The sequence below is a fragment of the Eumetopias jubatus genome, unplaced genomic scaffold, assembly GCF_037043125.1.
Source record: "Eumetopias jubatus isolate StellerSeaLion01/CBP00866 unplaced genomic scaffold, mEumJub1_p1.0 scaffold_13, whole genome shotgun sequence".
Lineage (NCBI taxonomy): Eukaryota > Metazoa > Chordata > Mammalia > Carnivora > Otariidae > Eumetopias > Eumetopias jubatus.
In genome coordinates this window covers 107,549,159-107,571,705 of record NW_028274819.1, presented here as the reverse complement: position 1 = coordinate 107,571,705, position 22,547 = coordinate 107,549,159, and the positions used below count along the sequence as shown (strand labels likewise).

At 38.5% G+C, this 22,547-nt stretch overlaps 1 protein-coding gene across 1 annotated transcript in view; it reads left to right on the top strand.

The window, feature by feature from the left end:
- DDX10 (DEAD-box helicase 10) overlaps positions 1-21,289 on the top strand; it is a 268,814-nt gene extending 247,525 nt beyond the window's left edge. The window contains exon 18 of the mRNA XM_028105941.2: positions 20,616-21,289. Coding sequence (XP_027961742.1) covers positions 20,616-20,793 — 178 coding nt within the window. The 3' untranslated portion in view covers positions 20,794-21,289. The remainder of the gene's footprint in view (positions 1-20,615) is intronic.
- The last annotated feature ends 1,258 nt before the right edge of the window (positions 21,290-22,547 follow it).

Genomic DNA, 22,547 nt, shown 5'->3' with positions numbered 1-22,547 from the left:
GCTCGGAGTAGTGGTTCTGACTGCAGCATCCTTGCAGCCCAGGGAGTGTGGTTTCCAGGTTGCAGAGGACATTCTGATCTCTTTTTATTGGAATTAATCCACACACCACTTATTTAGAGTGTGCTGTTTAACAGCGAGCGCTCTTCCCATTCGTGGCAGGTGCTCGTGGTTATGTTCTTTTCCTTGCAGTGTTTTATTTGTCCTGTCCCTCCCCCTTGGGTAAGTCCGGCTAAAGCTTCCTAAGGGTCAGACAGAATCTTTAAAAAATCAAGTGGTGTCAGACCTAGTAGTTTCCTTTACATGGAAAAATATCATATCAGTGAATTAGCCTCTCTCCTTTTGCCTTTCTGTTTTTTTCAAAGATTTATTTATTTGAGAGAGAGAGCATGCAAGTGGGGGGAAGGGGGAGAGGGAGAGAGAGAATCTCAAGCAGACTCCCTGCTGAGAGGGGAGTCTGACACGGGGTCTGATCTCATGACCCGTGAGATCACTACCTGAGCCAAAATCAAGAGTTGGAAGCCCAACCAACTGAGCCATCCAGGTGCCCTTGCCTTTCTGTTTCAATACATAGGAATTTAAACAGTGTCTGCTCCTGATAGGGTAGTCTTAGAGACATCTGTATCTCAAAAATAGTTGCTCTAGCAGGTGTTAAGTAAGAATTACATGAAGTTCTATGGATTAAGAGACTGAATGCCTTACCCACATACACGACTGCATATAATTTGGGGAATATTGATCTGTGTGCCATATAATCATAAACTTTGCAACATGGGGAGAGGTAGGAATTTTGTGAAACTAAGTCTATATTAGAACAAAGGCAAGCTACTTAGCCTTGTGGGAAGACTGGCTTTTGGAGTCAGACCTGAATTCGAATCTGCCTTCCTTTTTATAAGTTTTGGACCATGGACAAGTTACTTAATCTCTGTGATCCTCAGTTTTCTTCACCAAATGAAGGTAATTTTTACCTTGCAAGATTTGTGAAAATCTAATAAAGGTAAAAAGAAAGAGTATGATATGTAATAGGATCATTAATATATGATAGGCTTTTTAATCACTAAGAGCAGAACTCTGATAGGAATTTTTAAATGGATATATGTATTTACAAGAATAGAATTTAATATTCTCTGGGATATCTACTTTCCATTTTCTTCCTCATCAAAATCATTCATTATGACGTGGCAGGCCTTATATTCAAAACAGTCTGCAAAAATAACCTATAGACTTTATTGAAATGATGAATGATGTAGTGAAGAAAATGTCAAAATATCTTGTAATGTATTCTGCTCAACATCTGGATAGAGAGTCCTTATTACCAAACTGGAGTGTGGGAAATGCCTTTATCTGTCTGTTCTCCCCCTTTGGCATCCCCATTATTTAGGCATTCACTAAACTGAAAGTTGACTGTGTGCCTGGCATAGAGCTGTAAAGAAAAGAGACTGGATCCCAGCCTCTCACACAATAACCCCCCCTCTCCCCATGGAGGAGACAGACCATAAAGAAGTAAACAAAAAGAAGAAAAGGATCTTTGATGAGGGCCATGAAAGCAATCACTGTAGGGTAAGGAGAGAGGCTCTGGGTGAGTTGACTTTATATGAGGTGGTTAGGAAAACTCTGTGAGGGGAAAACCTGAAGAATTACTGAGCACCTTCTCTTTTAAGTAATGAAGGAATATCATCCTAACATTCTAACCATTAACAGAATTTGAATATTCTAATAGCATAGTCATGGCTATACACTTACGCGTACTCCTGCCAGAGGAGAGTCCTGGGGTCCTCCTCACGCCATCGTCCTTCACCTGTGTGTCTGCCGTGACTCTGATGCTACGTGGTTTTGTGGAAGGTGATGAGGGTAAGAAACAGCTGCTGTCCTCGTCCACAAAGTGGCAGTCCACTGGAAGGGTGTATGGCAGCCTGAGGTTTTATGAGAACAGGAGAGCGAATGCGCGATGATCTGAGCATTCCTACTGAAGACTGGAAAGCTACTTTGGGTTATGAGTTAAAGCAGCATGTTTTTCTTTGGGGTAAGAAGAGAAAACTCTAATAATTTAAGCTATGCTGACGGTATATTAACTCTTTTGAACTAGGCAAATATTTTTATGAATAGACTTTATTTTTTTAACAATTTTAGTTTTTATAGTAAAAATTTAGTGAAAAGTAGTTTCCCTTTGTACCCCAACTCTGCACCACAGCCTTTTCTTTTAACATTTTATTACTGTTTGTTACCATCAGGGAATCTGTATTCACACATCATTGTCACCCAAAGTTTATAGTTTACTTTTGAGATTCATTCTTTATCTTGTACATTCTCTGAGTTTTGACAAATACGTAATGATGTGTATCTGCCTTTATAGTGTCATACAGAATAGTGCCAGTGCCCTGAAAGTCCCCTGTGCTCTACCTCATCATTGCTTTTCCTTTTCCTCCCCATGTTTTCTTCTTCCTGCCGCTCAGGCCCTGGCAACCATTGGTATTTTTCATATATCCATAGTTTTGCTTCTAGAATGTGGCGTAGGTGGAATGATACAGTATTGTAGCCTTTGTGGGTGGTTTCTTGTACTTAGTGATCCACATTCAAATTTCCTCCATGTCTTTTCATGGCCTGATAAAATAGTCCATTGTATGGATGTGCTACAGTTTATCCATTCATCTGTTGGAAGACATCTTGGTTGTTTCCAGGTTTGGGCGATTATGAATAAAGCTGCTATAAACATTCATGTGCAGGTTTTTTTATGGACATAGTTTTCAACTTCTTTAGGTAAATACCAATGAGTACAATTGTTAGATCGCATGGTAAGAATGTGTCCAGTTTTGTAAGGAACTGCCAGATCATCTTCCAAAGTATATATACCATTTCTCATGCCCACCAGTAATGAATGAGTGTTTCTGTTGCTCCACACTCTCACCAGCATTTGGTGTTGTTGGTGCTTTTAGATTTTAGCCATTCTATAAGAATTTTTATAAGGAAACCTTTTTTTTTTTTTTTTAACTGGTAGAACACAGTAGAGCCTGACAATCAGATGGTTTGTTTTTAAGATTTTGGAAATACATACAGAGTGAAATCCTATTTCCCCAAACATGAAATTCTAACTTAACAGAGCCCTTCCTTATGAATGGGGCTGCCCTTTGAGGAACTGTATTCCCAACCTCTCAAAGCTTAAGGTTTCCTGTTTTATATAAGACAAATAATGATAGACTTAATTTTAATAAAAGCAGCAAAGACTGCTGTTGCTGAGAATCTTCACCTACCAGAGCACCCAGAAGTCTGTTTCCTTACAGAACTTCTCTGCCTTGGATTCTTACCCCACCAAGGCCAGACCTCCCCAACATCCCTTCCTGACTGTCCCAGCTCCCTGGCAGTTCTTTCTGTGGGCAGTTCCACATCATTGGGACATAAGCTGAGCAGCCAAAACCTGGGTTGTGGTGGTCACTGTTGTTCAGTAGCCTTATGTGTTTGATGGGTTTCAGGGATTAGCCTTCACTTCATCTACCATTTAGACCCTCCCCCTTTTTTTTTCAATGAAAACCTGTTTGCACCTTAACAGTAGACTTAAAACTATTTGGAACTCAAGGCATTTTAAATTAAAATGCTTTCACCTTACATGATAAAACCCAGTATAACCCAAGTAGCATTAAAAAGAAAAGATAAAATACTTCCCACTGTGGGGAGTTGGAGAAGGTAAATTAACTCTTATAGTGTATTTGCTATGCATGTATCACTTGTTTATCACTACTTTCCATGAGGTAGATAGTAATCACATTTTAGAAATTAGAAAATTGACACTCCATGAAGTTAAGCCATTTTCCCAAGTTTTAGCCAGTTGCTAGTATTCCAGTCAGGTCTGCCCCCAACACCCCTTTCTTTCCTCCATACCAAAATTTTTGTAGAGCCATATTTAATAACATTAGTTGAGTCACTGTTAAGTAACTGGGTTTAAAAAGTAACCACTTCAACATGAAACATGTTGGGGGACAAAGGAGATACTCTTTACCTTATGAGATAGATATATATTCTAGAGAAGTTACATGTATTGTTGCCAAGAAAATAAAGATTACTTGTTTGTTGAATTGAAATGCCAGGTTATGCTCTTTCTGTAATGTTGAAGTATTACCTCATTTCTTATTCTGAGTTTGAGGTTATTGGGTGCTTCTTGCTAGTGTTATTTTCCTTCTACTTAAATGTTTTAATTTTCACTGTGGCTTTGATCTGTCGGATTTCTTTGGAATTAATGATGCATTTTTTGAAAAAAGAAAAGTACCGGTTTAAACGTCCACTTACATACTGGCTTACAAAGAAGGTAAGAGTGTGTTTTAATTAGGGATTGTTCTGTCTGACTGACCGTATATGTTATAGAGTAGGCCAATCAGATATTTAGCAGTACAGAAACTCAGCGCACTGGCTTTATTCATCATTTAAGAAACATTTATTGAGCTCTGGGATACTAGGGCAGTGTGGCTACAAAGAATAAGACAAAGTTTTTGTCCTCAAGGAACTTGCAGTTTAATGGGGGAAGCAGATAAGTAAGTAGTCGATCTCACTTTCAGATGTTATAATGGAACAATGCATAGTGCTTAGGGGGCATCTCAGAGGGCGCTTAACCCAAGTGGAGATGGCCTGGAAAAGCTTCCCAGAGTTGAGTCAGGTGAAGGAGGGGATGGAATGACAAAGCCTAAATTAAGGTAGTTACTTAGGTGCTGGGAAAACTTTAGATGGATTTCAGAGAGATCAGTACAGAATTGATCAATTAAAGCAAGGTTGTGAAGGAGAAGGTGGTTCAATAATGACGTCCAGGCCTTTATTAAAAGGGTGTCACTGTTCACTCAGAAGGGAAATGTAGGAGGAACAGATTTGGGGAAAACATGCACTAGTTAGTGCCTGTGAAGATGGAGGCAGAGATAGCCAGGAGCTGGTTGAATATGCAGATCTGGGGGTCAGGAAGGACCTCTGAGCTAAAGATGCATATCTTTAAAGTCATTAGCATTATGGAAGAGAGTTGAGATACTGAACTGCTTGAGAATATGCAGAATGAAGATAGAAAATGAGAATAGTAGAGGGCTAAGGATGGAACCTGGAAATGCAAACACTGAAGTAATGGACAAAGGAAGAACAAACTGAGAAGATACACTCTGAGGGAGGCAGAAGCTGACCTTTACTGAAAATTTAGATAATTGTCCATTACATTTCATCCTGTGTATATAATTTTGAAAAACATGTGCAAAGCCAAAATTTGGGATCCCAGGAACTTAAATGTTATTCAAAACAGAGGATCGATCAAACAGTAGCCTGTGCACCCACAGACTGGACTGAATGCTCTGGAGGTGCTCCCATGAATAGTGGAACTCTGTCGGAAGTGGAACCCGAAGCAAAGTCTGTTTAAACATTGCCTACTTCCCTGCAGTAGGGGTCCTTCTCGGAAATTTGCACAACCCCAGCAAGGTCGTGATTTCTGCCATTCAGATGAGTGGGCACTCACTGATGATTTCTTTATTCAGGGATGAAGACAAACAGCCCCAGACCTCAGAAGCTAACAGTTTAGTAGGCACAGGGCAGAGATCTACACAAAATCCCTATGATTCATTTCAGAATGAGTGCTGTGGGAGAGGCACAAACATTGCATAAAGTGGGGCCAAAGGTGGAATCTTTGAGGAGGAGATGACAAAACCGGGATTTGAAGGGTATGGCGGGTATAGATATTTGTAAAGCAGTAAAGGGGAGTTCCAAATGGAGGCAAAATTAGTTGAGAGCCTAGAGCATGTTCAAGACTAAAAACTAGTCCGAAAGAACAAGGGGTGTATTAAAGGAGGGGGTATAATGCAGAATAGGGTACAAAGGCAGCCCTATACCAGGTTATGAGAAACTTAGAGATTATACTAAGTAATAGTAGAACGCAGTCACTGAAATGTTGAAGAATTAGAAGAGCCAAGATGTGCTTCCCAAAGAATCTTCCTTTAAGCACATGTAGGATTGGTTGGTGGGAATGGGGTGAGTATTATGTGGAAGACATTAAGGTTTAATGTATGATATTTCAATAAGAATCTAGATTTAGAAGACTTTTTTAACTTTTTCTTTTATTCTTGGGGAATAGTGAGCATGGAAACCATTATTGAATGGCTTTCTTAGAAGCCCAATATGTAAAACCCAAAAATAAAACTAGCCAAACTCTGAGAAATTTCTGCCAGTGGTCCATGGAGCCAGTTGTTGAGTCTAGAACAGTGACTTGGCAACATTTTGATCATCACAGAGAACTTTTGCTTTCACCCCTAATGGTCCCTGTGTTTTGAAAGATTTTTGTCTTTCAGGAAAGTTAATAAAAAGTTAATGTTTTGCATTTGTTTTATTAACAAAGACAATTTCCAGTCCACTCAAGTGTCTGAAGTGTCAAGTGTTTACAAAGCTGAGTTAGTAAAATTCCAGCCAAACCAAAGAAATACCAGAACTTAGTCTGGGGCACACAGTTGCAGGTATTTTGAAATGCTGAAAGTAACCCATGACCCATCTATTCTGACAAAAGAAATCTCACTGTTCCCCTTACTTCTGTGGATCCAGGAATCCAAGTTGAAGCTTATATGGCACACCTACTTTCATGCTTCTGAGCTTTGTGGAATTACAAAGAATAATTGTAATTTTTCCTTGTCCAGAACTACTTTTCCCTTCAAATTTAACTTTCTTTTTTATTGCAAAGAGTAATACAAGCTTGTTACAGAAAAATCAGAAGATATATATACCAGCAAAAATAACATCTAAAAAAATCTTCCAAATCTTTTTCTCTGCAAACATGCATACAAGCCTTTCTTAAAGATGGACTCTTGCTCTATATTGGTTTTGTAACTGTTTTCCTGCAACATTGTTTTTAATAGCTACATAGTGTTTCATTTCTAATTTTATAACTCATTTAACAAATGAATCCCTTATGATTGGACGTTTGGGTTTTCAGCTTTCTGAAATTACAAATAGTTTTGCCTTGAGTATCCTGTAACTAAATCTTTATACACACCCTTAATTATTTCTTTGGGATAAATTCTCAGAAGAGAAATTGCTGGGTAAGCATACTTGACTTTCAGAAGGTGCTACCAAAGTGCCCTCCAGAAAGTTTAGTAGTAATTTATACTCCCGCCCAGGAGTTTACATTCTAAGTAGGAGTTAAGTTGCATACAGGTGAAAAAGAAATCACTTTAGTGTTAGGAAATAGCAATGCTAAGTGCAAAATGACTAATGAACAGTTAGAACTGTCGGCTTTCAGAGGAAAGAGCTCACTTTTAATAGGGAGTTCAGGTACCTTTAATGGAGGGTGAGAACTGGGGAAGGGTGAGCAGGAGGGAGGCGCCGCATTGACAGAAGGGCACAGGTGGGACACACAGGAGGCGTGTCTGATCCAAACAAGTGAGGGCCGTGTTTGGGGAGAGGAAGGGGGAACAGGAGGAAGGCTGTTGACGCAGCAGGTTGACTCCAGGTGTTCCTCCCTCTCTCGTTTCTCACAGGCTGTACTTACTCGGGGTGACGAGGCAGCTGCAAGTACCTGAAAAGTTAAAATGTTGAAACCAGGAAATCAAACCTCCTGAAAAACCTGTTCACTTTCTGGAAGAGTTTTGGGTTTTGGGTTTAGAAAATTTAGAAAGTAAGAAAGTTCTGTTCCATTTAAAATTCAATTAGTAATATATTTATTAAGATGTTAAAATTGAATTCACATTTCAGTGTTATCCTTTTTTCTTCTTAATGATGAATAAATTGGTTCACACATTTACTTTGAGTATTGTGATGAGCTTTTGTGTAATCATTTTCACGAACATTTCAAAGCCATTGAGGTAACATTTCCCTGTTACTGTTGGTTCGGATTACATATTACAACATGATAATTTTCTTTTGTGTTTTGTTGTAGGATTAGTGCTTTAAATGACACACCAGACGTTACTAATTAAATCTCTTTATTAGTTGGATTACTGAAAGATAAGTAGTTCTGAATTCTTTTGCTTTGGTGGTTTTGTTTTTACAGCATCAGTGGGTGTTTAGTGCCCTGAGCCATACTTCTACTTTTCAAGCTGTGTTTTATCCACCAGTATTTTTTACTGTTACAATGTTGAGCAGTAAGATGGTCCTTTTTGACACTGACTTCATAGATTTGAAGAATGTGGAGATAGTTTGACACTTTATGTCCCATAGAAATCCTGAAATAAAAATAAAATACAGAGCTCAGGCCCGGGCTCTTGTCCCTGTTGTGTAGGCCACCATGTAGTTCTCAGTTCATACTGTGAGCCACCTTACCTCCTTCAGTTCAGTGGAGTAAACTTATTTCATGACGAAAACTCACAGGTGTTACTGCCATTTCCCACCTGTATTGTTCCTTCTTCCAGCAGACCTATTTCCAGAATGTTCTACCACCTAATTGGTAAACTGTACTAATGCTGTGCAACCGGGGGGCAGCTAATAGAACTCTTTCTTTTGTTTGTTGTTTTTTTTTTTTAAAGATTTTATTTATTTGACAGAGAGAGACACAGCGAGAGAGGGGACACAAGCAGGGGGAGTGGGAGAGGGAGAAGCAGGCTTCCGGCTGAGCAGGGAGCCTGATGCGGGGCTCAATCATGACCTGAGTCGAAGGCAGACGCTTAACGACTGAGCCACCCAGGCACCCAGCTAATAGAACTCTTGATTGAGAGGTACACGAGCCCCTTTCAGCAGTTGCAGAAAATAATTGAAGAACCAAGAAACTAGAACCCATTGTTATATACATTAGACTGTTAACAAATCCTAAAGAAGTCCCGGGTTTTAATTAGATCCAGGAACCTCCTGTTGAACATTAGCTATATATAGGGTCAGAACCCTTCTACCTGATTCATCAGGCTATAAGTAAAACAGAGGTTTCTAGTGCCACACATTTTCCCCCACCTTTATTGAGATATAATTGATATATAACATTGGGTGAGTGTAAGGTGTACACCATGTTATTTATACACTTACATATTGCAAAATGATTTCCACCCTAGTATTATTAGCTTACACCTCCATAGCATTACATAATTAGGTTTGTGTGTGTGTGTGTGTGTGTGTGAGATGAGAACATTAACCATTTATTATCTTAGCAACTTTCAAGTATCTAATATAATATTGTTAACTAGAATCACCATGCTGTACATTAGATCCCCAGAACTGGAACTTTGCACCCTTTGACCAACATCTCCCCATTGCCCCTACCCCCCAGCTCCTGGTAACTACTGTTCTAGTCTCTGCTTCCTGAGTTTGCCTTTTTTAGATTCTGTATATAAGTGGTATCATTACAGATTCCATCTTTCTCTGTTGGCTTATTTCACTTAACATGATGCCCTCAAGGTCCATCCATTTGGTTGCAGATGTTCTCATGGTTGAGTAATATTTCACTGTGTATATATAATACACTATATCATCTGTCCACCCATCTGAACTAAACATTTAGGTTGTGTCCATTTCCTGCCCGTTGTGAATAACATTGCAATGAACATGAGAATATAGACTTGTCTTCAAGATGTTGTTTTCATTTCCTCTGGATATATATACCCAGAACGGGGATTGGTGGATCATTTGGTGGTTCTGTTTTTAATATTTTTAGGAACCTCCATTCTGGTTTCCATAGAGACTATACTGATTGCATTCCCACTAACAGGGCACAAATACTCCCTTTCTGCTTCCTCACCAACACTTGTTATCTCTTGTCTTTTTGATGACAGCCATTCTACCAGGTATGAGATCGTATCTCATTGTGACTTTGATTTGCATTTCCCTGGTAATTAGTGATAATTGAGCACCTACTGGTCATGTGTATGTCTTTTTTGGAAAAATGTCCATCCACTTTCCTCTGCCTAATTTTTTAATCAGATTATTTGTGGGTTTTTCTGTTTTTGTTTTTTTGCTATTGAGCTATATAAGTTCCTATATATTTTGGATATTAACTTTTTATCATGTATATGACTTGTAATATTTTCTCCATTTTGTAGGTAGCTTTTCATTTTTTTCTTTGGTTTCTTTTACTGTGCAGAAGCTTTCTAGTGTGATGTAGTCTTATTTACTTTTGCTTTTGGTGTCATATCCAAAAAATTATTGCCAGGACCAGTGTCATGGAGCTTTATCCCTATGTTTTCTTCTAGGAGTTTTATGGTTTGGAGTCATCTGTTTAAGTCTTTAATCCATTTTGTGTTAATTTTTGTGGAAGGGATCCAGTTTCATTCTTCTAAATGTGGTTTTCCAGTTTTCACACCCTTTTATTGAAAGAGACCATTCTCCATTGAGTATTCTGTTCCCTTGTCAAGTATTAATTGACCATATGTGCAAAGGTTTATTTCTGGGCTCTCTATTCTGTTCTGTTGGTCTTTGTATCTATTTCTATGTCAGTACCATACTACTGTTTTTTGATTACTGTAGCTTTGTAGTATAGTTTGAAATTAGGATGTGTGATGCCTCTGGATTTGTTCTTTCTTAGGATTGTGTTGGCTTTTTGGAATCTAGTGATTTTATATGAATTCAGGATTAATTTTTTCTATCTCGTGAAAAATGCCATTGGAATTTTCAGAGATTTCATCGAATCCAGAGATGGTTTGGGGTAGTATGGGCCTTTTAATAATATTAATTCTTCTAATCTATGAATTGTGGGATGTCTTTCCATTTATTTGCTTTATTCAGTTTCTTTCATCAAAATTTTACAGTTTTCAGTGTACCAGTAATTCACTTCCTTGATTAAACTTACTCCCAAGTTTGGTTTTGATGTTGTTGTGCATGGGATGCTTTTTAAAAATTTCTTTTTCAGATAACTTGCTGCTAGTGTAAAGAAATGCTATTGATTTTTGTATGTTGATTTTTGTATCATGCAACTTTACCTACTTTATTTATTAGTTGTAACAGTTTTTTTGGTGGAGTGTTTAGGATTTTTCTATATATAAAGTCATATCTGTAAATAATAACAAAATTACTTCCTTTCTGATTTGAATGCCTTTTCTTTTTCTTGTCTGCTTGCTTTTGCTGGGACTTCTAGTATATTGAATAGGAATAATGAGAGTGGGTGTCTTTTAGTTGTTCTGATCTTAGAGAAAAAGCTTTCAACCTGTAACTATTGAGTATAATGTTACCTGTGGCTTGTCATATATTGTTTTTATTATGTTGAGGTACATTCCCTCTTTACCTAATTTGTTGAGAGTTTTTATCGAGAGGATGTTGAATTTTGTCAAATGCTTTTTCTCTATCTATTGAGATGATTATATGATTTTTATTTTTCATTTTATTAATTTGGTATATCATGTTTATTGATTTGGGTATGTTGAACCATCCTTGCATCCCAGGGATGAATCCCAACTTAATCATGATGTGGGATCCTTTTAATATGTCGTTGAGTTTGGGTTGCTAAGTATCTTGTTGATAATTTTTGCATCTGTATTCATCAGGAATATTGACCTATAGTTTTCTTTTCTTGTGTATTTTTACCTAGCTTTGACATTAGGTCAGTACAGTCCTTGTAAAATGTGTTTGGGAATATTCTCTCCTCTTCAGTGTTTTAGAAGAGTTTGAGAAGGAATGGCATTAATTCTTTTTTAAATGTTTAGTAGAATTCACTAGGGAAACCCTCTGCTTCTGGACTTTCTGGGAGGATTTTGATTACTGATTCAATCTCCTAATTCATTATTGGTCTGTTCAGACTTCCTGTTTCTTCATGATTCGGTGTTGTTAGGTTGCTGTTTCTAGGAATTCATTCATTTCTTCTAGGTTATTCAAATGGTTGGTGTATAATTAATCCATTGTGGTCTCATGATCTTTTATATTTTCATGGTATCAGTTGTTAGGTCTGCTTTCTCATTTCTTACTTGGAGTCTGATTTCTTTTTTCTTGACCTAGTCTAGCTAAATGTCAGTTTTGTTTATCTTTAGAAAAAACTAGTTCTTGGTTTTGTTGGGTTTTTTTTCTTTTGTTTTTTGGTCTCTTATTTTCTGATCTTTGCATTTCATTGCTTCTGCTAACTTTGGACTTCATTTGTTCTTTTTTTAGTTTCTTGAGGTATAAAGTTAGGTTGTTTATTAGAGATCTTCCTTGTTTCTTAATGTAGGCTTTTAACACTATAAATTTCCCACTTAGAAATGCTTTTGCTTTGCATCTCACAGATTTTGATATTTTGTGTTTCCATTTCCAGAGATTTAAAAAAAATTTTTTTTCTAATTTCTTCTTTGACCCAGTGGTTGTTCAGGACTGTTATTTAATTTCTACATATTTGTGAATTTTTCACTTTTCTTCTTGTAATTGATTTCCAGCTTGATACACTATCAATATGATTTTAGTCTTAAAATTTTCTGAGAGTTGTTTTGTGACCTATCATGATCTGTCCTGCAGATTGTTTCATGTATGCTTGAGAAAAACATGTATTCTTTTGCTGTTGGGTGGAATTGTTAAGTCCATTTGGTCTAAAGTATAGTTCAATTTTAACATTTCCTTATTAATTTTTTTTTGTCTGGATAATCTAGCCATTTGTTGAAGGCAGGTTACTGAAATACTCTCTTCTTGTATTGTTGTCTATTTCTCCCTTCAGATTTGTTAGTATTTGCTAAATATATTGTGGTGCTCCAGTGTTGGGTGTATATACATATTTATGATTATTATATTCTCTTAGTGAATTGACTTCTTTATCATCATGTAATGATCTTTTTCATCTTTTGATTTTGGCTTATGGTATATTTTGTCTGATAGAAGTAATCAGCTACCCTTGCTCTCTTTTGGTTTCCACTTGCATAGAATATCTTTTTCCAGCCCTTTACCGTGGGACTGTGTGTCCTTAAAGAAGAAGTGAGTTTCTTGTAGGCAGTATATAGTTGGATCTTATCCATCCAACCACTCTGTGCCCTTTGAGTGGAGAATTTAATTCATTTTAATTTGGAATAATTATTGATAGGTAAGGACTTAGTAATGTTATCTAACTCTTTTCTGGCTGTTTTGTTGTCCCTTGTTTTTTTCTTCCTCACTTGCTGCCTTCCTTTTTGAATTGATTTCCTACAGAGATATGCTCTCATTCCCTTATCTTTATCTTTTGTGGATCTGCTGTAGGTTTTTACTTTGGGGTTACAATGAAGCTTACATAAAACATCTTATAGATATAACAGTCTTTTTTTTTGTTATTTTTTAAAAATCTTCTTTTTTTTTTTAAATTTATTTATTCATGAGAGACACAAAGAGAGAGAGGCAGAGGGAGAAGCAGGCTCCCAAGGAGCAGGGAGCCCGATGCCGGACTCGATCCCAGGACCCTGGGATCATGACCTGAGCCGAAGGCAGACGCTTAACCATCTAAACCACCCAGGCGCCCTAACAGTCTGTTTTATACTAATAAAGGCTTATTTCAATTGCATACAAAAACTCTATCTTTTTATTTCCCTCTTCTTACATTTCTGGTGTCACAATTTACCTCTTTTTGTATACTGTGTATTCATTAACCAGTATTGTAGCTGTAGTTATTTTTAATACTCTTGTCCTTTAACCTTTATACTGGAGTTATGTGGTAAACACTACCATATTATAGAGCTAGCACTTTTTTTTGGTACTTGCATATTTTTTTATTTTATTATTTTTTAAAGACTTTATTTTTTTTATGTGAGAGAGAGAGTGAGCAGTCATGAGCAGGGGGAGGGGCAGTGGGAGAAGCAGACTTCCCACTGAGTAGGGAGCCTGATGTGGGCCTCGATCCCAGGCCTCTGGGATTGTGACCTGAGCCAAAAGCAGACGCTTAACCAGCTGAGCCACCCAGGCACTCCTGTGCTACCATTTTTTTTTTAAAGATTTTATTTATTTATTTGAGAGAGCAAGAATGAGAGAGAGAGCATGAGAAAGAGAGCATGAGAGGGGGGAGGGTCAGAGGGAGAAGCAGACTCCCCGCCAAGCAGGGAGCCCGATGTGGGACTCGATCCCGGGACTCCAGGATCATGAGCCGAGCCAAAGGCAGTCTCTCAACCAACTGAGCCACCCAGGCGCCCCTCTACTACCATATTTTGAATTTATACTTACCTTTACCAGTATATTAGATAGTTTCATAGGTTTTCATGTACTGTGCATCCTTTCATATCAGCTTGGATTCCTTTAGCTTTTGTTTGTCCAGGAGAGTCTATCTCTCCATTTCTGAAGGACAGCTTTGCTGGATAGAATATCTATTTGGAATTTTTTTCTTTCATATCATCCCACCTTCTCTAAGCCTGTAAAGTTTCTGCTGAGAAATCTGCTGATAGCCTTTTAGGAATTCCCTTGTCAGTTACAAGCTTCTTTGCTTTTGCTGCTTTTAAGATTCTGTCTTTGTCTTTGAATTTTGGCAGTTTTATTATAATGTATCTTAGAGGAGATTTCTTTCAATTGAATTTGTCTGGGTACCTATGAGCTTTATAAACTTGGACATTCAAAACTCTCCACAGATTTGGGAAGATCTTGGCTATGATTTCTTTATATAAGCTTTCTGCTCCCCTCTTCTTGTCTCCTTCTGGGATTCTAATAATTTACAGAGTGTTTCCTTTGAAAGGTGTGTTGTAGATAATGTAGGCTTTCCCCACTCTCATTCATTCTTTTCCCTTTGTTCTCCTCTGATTGGATAATTTCAAAGTTTCTGTCTTCTAACTCACAGATTCTTTTTTCTAATTGATCCATTCTGATGTTGATCCTCCCTTCTGAGGTTTTTATCTTATTCATTGTATTCTTCAGCTGCAGAATTTTTTTTTTAAATGATTTCTGTCTCTTTGTTAAACTTGTCATTTTCATACATTGTTTTCCTGGTTTTGTTGATTTTTTTTTTTTTTTTTGGTACCTCATTGAACTTCCTTTAAACAGCTATTTTGAATTTATTTTAAGATTTTATTTATTCATTTGAGACACAGAGATACAGAGAGAGAGAGAGAGAAAGCATGAGCAGGGAGAGAGGCAGAGGGAGAGGGAGAAGCAGGCTTCTCGCTGAGCCAGGAGCCTGATGTGGGGCTCGATCCCAGGACCCAGGGATCATGACCTGAGCCGAAGGCAGACACTTAACGATCTGAGCCACCCAGGTGCCCCTATTTTGAATTCTTTATGCAGTGAACTGTAGATCTTCATGTGTTTGAGATCAGTTACTGGAAGATTACTGTGACCTTTTGGTGGCATCATGTTTCCTAGATTGGTCACACTCCTTGAAGTTTTGTGTTGCTGTCTTCATATTTGTGGTCACAGTCACCTCCTTTAGTCTTGACTAACTGACTTCAAGAGAGAAATGCCCTCTGTCATCCTTAGGTCATCTTAGGGATTCTGAGGCTTTCTCAGACCTTCTGTGGACTCACCTGCTCCACACTTCTTGCTCTCTCTTGTGCCAGAATTTTTAAGCTTGTATGTCTTCTCTTGATCTTAAAACATATCAGGCCAAATGTTTACAACCTCCCTTTTGCTTTCCCAAGAATGGCACTAATGCTGAAGTGGTCTTTCTCTGACCTGCAGATTTGGGTCATGCTCCGTAGCTATCTGCCAAAGCTTACTCTCAGCACCGTCAGGAGCATGAACAGGAAGCTGGACATAGGTGTAAGGGGGTATGGGTGAGGCATACAAGTGCTGGAGGGTGCCCTTTGGCCAGCTGGAGGGATCTGTGTAGAAGGCATGTCCATTGGTTCATGGGTGGGGTTCTTGATGGAATCCATGACACAGTGAGTAGGATTCACATTCTTTTATTCTGAGAGTCCTGTCTGTCACTCTCCCAGCCTTTTCCTGCCTCTTGCCCCCAGCCATGCAGCTAATGATCTAGTACTCTGGATGGAGTGAGAGAGAAATGGGCCTTTTGGGCAGCATTCCACCCAGCTGGGAAAGCTGGGCACTCACTTGCTCTAACATTCCACCATGGGAAAAATCATGGCTAAGATCTTTCGGCCCTCACTTTTGCCGTCTGGAGGGAGGGGTGATAGGAGTGAAGTCAAACTGTTCCTCTTACCCTCTCCAGTGTGTTCAAACTGGTACTTTTTTTTTTTCCTCCACTGGTGTGCAGAATTTACCCCCTGGAAAACTGGACTCCCACAAGAGCCCTCTCATCCATGGGTAATTGTTTAAGATGGTGTTCTCCCACTGCTGAGAAGAGCTGGAGCCAGTTCACAGCTGGGACTGTAGTCTAGACACCTCTTACCCAAAGCATGGTTGGGTGAGACTCCTCTCAGGTCTCTTGGCATCGACTGCTGGATCCCACAGCTCCCACAGAAGCATTTTTGTCCCTGGGTGGATGCCACATGTTGTTGGGAGGGGACACGAACCAGGGGTGTTTTCTTCAGCCGTGTTGCTGACCTCACTCTGTAGTACCTCACCATTTGGAGGAGGCCTTTTCTGAAGAGACCACATTGTGACCATATTTTGCTTTCTTGCTTTCCTTATGTTTCCTAGATTCATTACATTTCCCCCTTTGGGGTAAATTGCCTATAGAATATCTATATTATTGTTTAATAATTAATTTGTTATACAAATTACTACTTATTTGCTGTGGAAAGTAGGATAAAATACCTTTCTAGAATTTGAACTGGTCCACGAAGAAGCAAAGCTGCTAATTATGAAAATATTTGGGTTACATAAATTTCCCATTTTCCTTTTATTATCTGAACCAGCTATTTCCTGCAGGGAATGTAATGTTCAAGAGCACATTAACAAAATGCATTAGTAAAGCTCACTAATTAGGCTGTTTCTGATGAGCTGCTCTGAGATGCACTTGAAGTAACAAGCAGGGCAAAAATCAGTATTACCCTGTACCAAATCAACCATGTACCTAGTCTAGTGGGACTGCACAGGACTGGCAATACTCAAGCAGATTGACTCGATACTTTTTTTTAAGGCCCGTTTCCACTAAGAATTGCTGTCTTTGCTAACTGAATTCCCATTGTGGGGAACTGTTTCGAAAGATGTTCATCTCTCTGAGCACCGTTTCAAAATGCAGTTGTTTGTGGCTTTAAATAACCTTATAGTGCTGTCTAGTTTGTCTTTCTTCCAATGGTGAGAGAGAGTGGCTGCTGAGTCAGAGCATTGGGCATTTCTGGAGGGGAAATGGGAAATTATTTATGGCTTTGCATCAAGCTGGTCATAAGTAGTGATGCTGATTAGACACATTCACTCATATCTAGGCGTGCTTCTTAAGAAGTAATATACTCCATTGGAACTTGAGCAATTTGTTCTTTTTTGGAATACATCATATGCTTGGAATATAATATTTCTGTGATATTTCTTTTTATTGTATAACATCAATGTAAGAATTTATTTGAAAGGGAGTAGTTTATAGGCAGAAAGGAAATTAACAGGTATTGAATATTACTATGTTCTTGCTTTTATATAATTTCATGTAATTCATACAGCAGTTCTGCTAAGTAAATTGTATAATCTTCATCTTTACAGATAAAGAGACTAAGGCTTAGAAATGGTAATTGATTGGCTAAGGTTTGACTGCTAGTGCCAAATCAGTGCTCTTTCCACAGCTAATTCTTTTCTTTCTTGTCTTCCAAATATTGACTAAAGCAAGTCAACTCTTTGCTTTCAGTAGCATGGCTTTGGAGCTGAATTTAGAGTCCTTCAGATCTGGGTTTGATTCCCCTGTTTATAATCTGGGTACAGTCATTTAATCATTGTAGAATGAAGCTAATGATCCCCGTACGAATGATATAATCTGTGTAAAGCATGTAGCACAGTGCCAGGCCATTAGTAAGCCCTTAACAAAGGGTCACTACTGCAAAGACTCCTAGAAGGGCTTTTTATTTTGCTTTAATCTTGCATCCAGTAACTGGGTCATCTTTGAACATGATGATGATATCTTAAAACACTTTGAGAATGTTTTTACCTTTTCATCTGTTTTTAATGTATTAAGTGACTTCCTCTACCTTCAGAAACTAGCTTTATTTTTATGGTCTGTGCCTCAGGTGTATGCAGAAAACTGCATTAATGTTTGTTTGGGTTTTTTAATTGGAATATAGTTGACACACAATCTTACACTGGTTTCATTTGTACAACATAGTGATTCCACAACTCTATACCTTATGCTGTGCCCACCACAAGTATAGGCACCATCTGTCACTGTACAACACCATTACAATTCTATTGATTATATTCCCTATGTGGTGCCTTTCATCCCCATGAATTATTCATTCCAATACTAGAAGTCTGTACCTCCTACTGCCTTCACCCATTTCAGCTGTCCCTGCCACCTTCCCTCTGGCAACAACCAGTTCTCTATGTTTATGAGTCTGTTTCTGCTTTTTATTTGTTTTGTTTTTCAGATTCCACATACAAGTAAAATCATATGATATTTGTCTTTCTCAGTCTGCCTTTATTTCACATAGCAGCATAATTCCCTCAGATCTATCCATGCTTTCAAAAATGGCAAGAGCTCATTTTTTTAATGGCTGAGTAACATTCCATTATATATATAATAAATATGCATGCTTCATCTTTTTTATCCATTCATCTGTCAAGGGTCAGTTAGGTTGCTTCCGTATTTTGGTTATTGTGAATAATGCTGCAGTGAACATAGAGGTGCATATATCTCTTTGAATTAGTGTTTTCATTTTCTTAGGGTAAATACCCAGTAGTGAAATTACTGGATCATATGATTTTTCTATTTTAATTTTTTGAGGAACCTCCATACTGTTTTCCACAGTGGCTGCACCAATTTGCATTCCCACCAACAGTGCACAAGGGTTCCTTTTTCTCCACATCCTCACCAACACTTGTTATTTCTTATCTTTTTGATACTAGCCATTCTGATACTTGCATTTCCCTCATAATTAGTGATGTTGAACATCTTTTCATTTGCCTTTTCACCATCTATATGTCTTTTTTGGAAAGATGTCTATTCAGGTCCTGTGCCCATTCTTAAATTGGACTGTTTGGCTTTTTTCGTGTTGTGTTGTAGAAGTTCTTTATATATTTTGGATTTTAACTACTTATCAGATACGTCATTTGCAAATATCTTTTCTCATTAAGCAGGTCACCTATTGTTTTGTTGATGGTTTCCTTCACTGCAAAAGAATTTTGGTTTGATGTAGTCCCAGTAATTTATTTTGGCTTTTGTTTCCCTTGCCTGAGGAGACATTTTTAGAAAAATGTTGCCAGTGTCCCAGCAATCACTGCCTATATTTTCTTTAAGGAGTTTTATTGTTCAGGTCTCACATTTGGTCTTTAATCCATTTTGAGTTTATTTTTGTGTATGGTGTAAAAAAGTGGTCCAGTTTCCTTCTATCGCATGTAACTGTCCAGTTTTCTCAGCACCATTGATTGAGGAGACTGTCTTTTAATCATTGTTTATTCCTGCCTCCTTTGTTGCAGATTAATTAACCGTGTAAACTTGGGTTTATTTTGGGCTCTCTATCCTGTGATACTGATCTGTGTGTCTGTTTTTGTGCCAGTACCATCTGTTTTGAGTATTATAGCTTTGTGAGTACTATAGCTTTGTAGTTTATTTTGAAATTTGGAATTATGGATACCTCCAGCTTTGTTCTTTACAAGATTGCTTTGGACATTTGGGGTCTTTTGTGGTTCTATAGAAATTTTAGGATTATTTGTTCTAGTTCTGTGAAAAATGCCATTGGAATATTGATAGGGATTGCATTGAATCTGTAGATTGCTTTGGATAGTAGGACATTTTAATAATACTAACTCTTACAGTCAGTGAGCATAGAATATCTTTCCATTTTTGTCATCTTCAAATTTCTTTCATTGATGTCTTATAGTTTTCAAGATACAGGTCTCTTGCCTCTTCGATTAAATTTATTCCTAGGTACTTGATTTTTTTTTTTTTTTGGTGCAATAGTAAATGGGATTGTTTTCTTAATTTCTCTTTCTGCTACTCCAATATGGAAATGCATTAGATTACTGTACATTGATTTTGTGTTCTGCAACTTAACTGAATTCATTTATTTCCAGTAGTTTTTTGGTGAAGTCTTTAGGGTTTTCCATATATAATATCATGTCTGGAAATAGTGACAGTTTTACTTCTTCCTTCCAATCTGGATGCCTTTTTTTTTTTTTCTTGTTTGATTGCAGCAACTAGTACTTCCATTACTACTTTAAATAAAAGTAATGAGAGTAGAATACTGCAATAATGTTTGTTTTTCCAAGACTATATGTGGGTCTTAGGTACAGATTTTAAATGGGGGAAGTTTATTTGATGTCTTAAATAATTCAATATTTGAGGTTCTGTTTTACTCATGATCTTTATATCACAGCTTAAAAAACAGGTATTAGTGTCTGGTGTCCTGATACCTGTGAGCCTACAGACTGCTACCTAAAGGATAACCTAACTTTAAATAGTGGCGGTTGATGTGGTAGGACAAGCACAGATTGCAGCCAGTCTACAGGCCATCAGTGTCCCCAAACTGTGGATAATATACCCATAGCTCCCTAAGATTGTGAGGATTGGACGAGACCTTGTGTACAAAGTACTCCACACAGTGGCCTGGTGCATAATAGGCCCTCTCCCCCCATCTGTTAATGGGAAGGGACTTAGGACACAGATATCCTGATGTTGTTACAGTTTCTTTCTCTCTTGAATAACAGTATCACTTTACCAACTATCTGTTTTTGGTAGTTTTGTCCTATTTGAAGTGTTTGATTTCATAATGGATTTAGTTATTTATCAAGTAAATCATTGGATTTGTTCCCACCAGTGATACCAAGAAGAAGCAGGGAATGAAGAAAAGGAACAACCGTGAAGTGGAAGACGTGGGACCCACTAGTCGTAACAGAAAGAAGGCCAAGTGGGAGGCCTTAGAGCCCTTGGATACAGGCCTGTCTTTAGCAGAGGATGAAGAGCTGGTGTTACATCTTCTCAAAAGTCAAAGCTAGATACTCCGTGCTCTTCTCCGAACTCTCTGGTCATGAGGACAAGAAGTTGGAAAAACAAGTGGCTTCGGAACACTTAGGTGACATGAGTTCCACGCCCGGAGGACCTTTCCTTCAGACTGGAGTGATTCAGTCTCTAAGCTTCTTTCACAGGACATGCTTGCACTATCCCAGAGCAAACTCAGAGTGCAGGTGGATTATATAATTTCTTGATCCCATTTTCCAGCATGTGTTCTGTTAGATTTTACCCATGAGTTCCTAGGTCTTGTCATTGGAGACGCTTCCTTTGTTTTACTGGCAACTTCTGGAGACCTTGTTTCATTGTTAGAAATTCCTCTCTTGCTTACTACACAGAAATTTCTATGTACTGTAAAACAAAATTGCTCACAGTTTTGATGTATTTAATATCTCTAAAGAGGCAGAGGATGATGGACCAGCCCTGAGAAAAGAGTATTTTTGAATTGCGACGATCAATAATAAACATATTTCCTATAAAGTATTAATGTTTTCATTGTGTTCAATAATATGAGTGCACTCTTGGGGGAAGGTTCCTGAGAGTAAAATGCTTGGCCAATTCCTGACAGTGAGTTTTTCATATTCTGAAATTAGCCTTCCTAAAGATACCGGTTAACTTATAGATTTCATAGCCATTTTTGAAATCTGTAGAAGTCCTGAATCTGAAGACTGTGAGCCAAAGCCAGTCCCTCAGTGAGCATCCAGCAGGCTGTAGGTCTTCTGTAAGAGCCGTGTTCAGCTCACACCGCAGAGCCCCACCCAGAGCCAGCTCCTCATAATGAGTAAGAAGCAGATCAAGCAAGGGCCTGTTTTTGGTTACAAATAACTGTCAGATTTTTTGTGGGGAAAGAAATCTGGGCCTTGGCATGTGCTGGTTTTACCATATAGTTATCATCCTTTCACTGTTCTCTCCCTTGGCTCCTTCCCGCTCCGTGTGCAGACACAAGTAATTTTCAAGAACTGGTCCAAATCACACATGAATCCAAGGGAGGGAATGGCCCACCTGGATATCCCCAAAACACTTCCAACTCAGCCAGAGTCCATATTGTCTGTTGTGCAATTGGCATCCATCCCTCGTGGGCGACATCGGGAAACTCCACAACTCTCAGCCTCTCCCTTGACCACCCTTCCCTGTGCTGGTTCTGTTGATTCTTCTTCGTACGACTCTTCTACATGGTTTGTTCCCTCATCTTCCCAGCTTCTGTCTTCAGTCAGAGTTCAGATTCTCCTCCTGAGGCACTCAGATCACACCAGTGACCTCCTAGCTGGTCGTGGTGCTCCAGCCTCCTGTTTCTCATTTCTCTAGCCGAGCCTTCCATGGTGGCCAGAATTCTCTGCATAGCACTGAGCTGAGCGTGTTTCTTCCTAACTGTTTCTTACTTCTGCTCTGGTGCTTATCGTGCACTGTTCCAGACGTTGTTTATAAGCCTGTTGCCCCTGTTACGTGACAAGTTTCTAGACCGTGCTTATCCATCCTGTGTACCCCCCAGAGCCAAATACAGCTCCTGCCCCGTACTGGATTCTCAGGACGTGCTTATGGAGTTAATGAATAAACAGGAATAGCCCGAGACAGTTTGTTAAAAGGTGTGTTGTAGTACATTGCATTGTCGCCTCCGGTAGGAATGATATAGTGTGATGAAATCAGAACTGGATAAAATGGCTATTATGGGGCAGAATGACTGTAGGTGGGAAAGGGACTTAGGGTACAACGTGGGAAGGTGTTGAAGATTCTGGTACAGGAT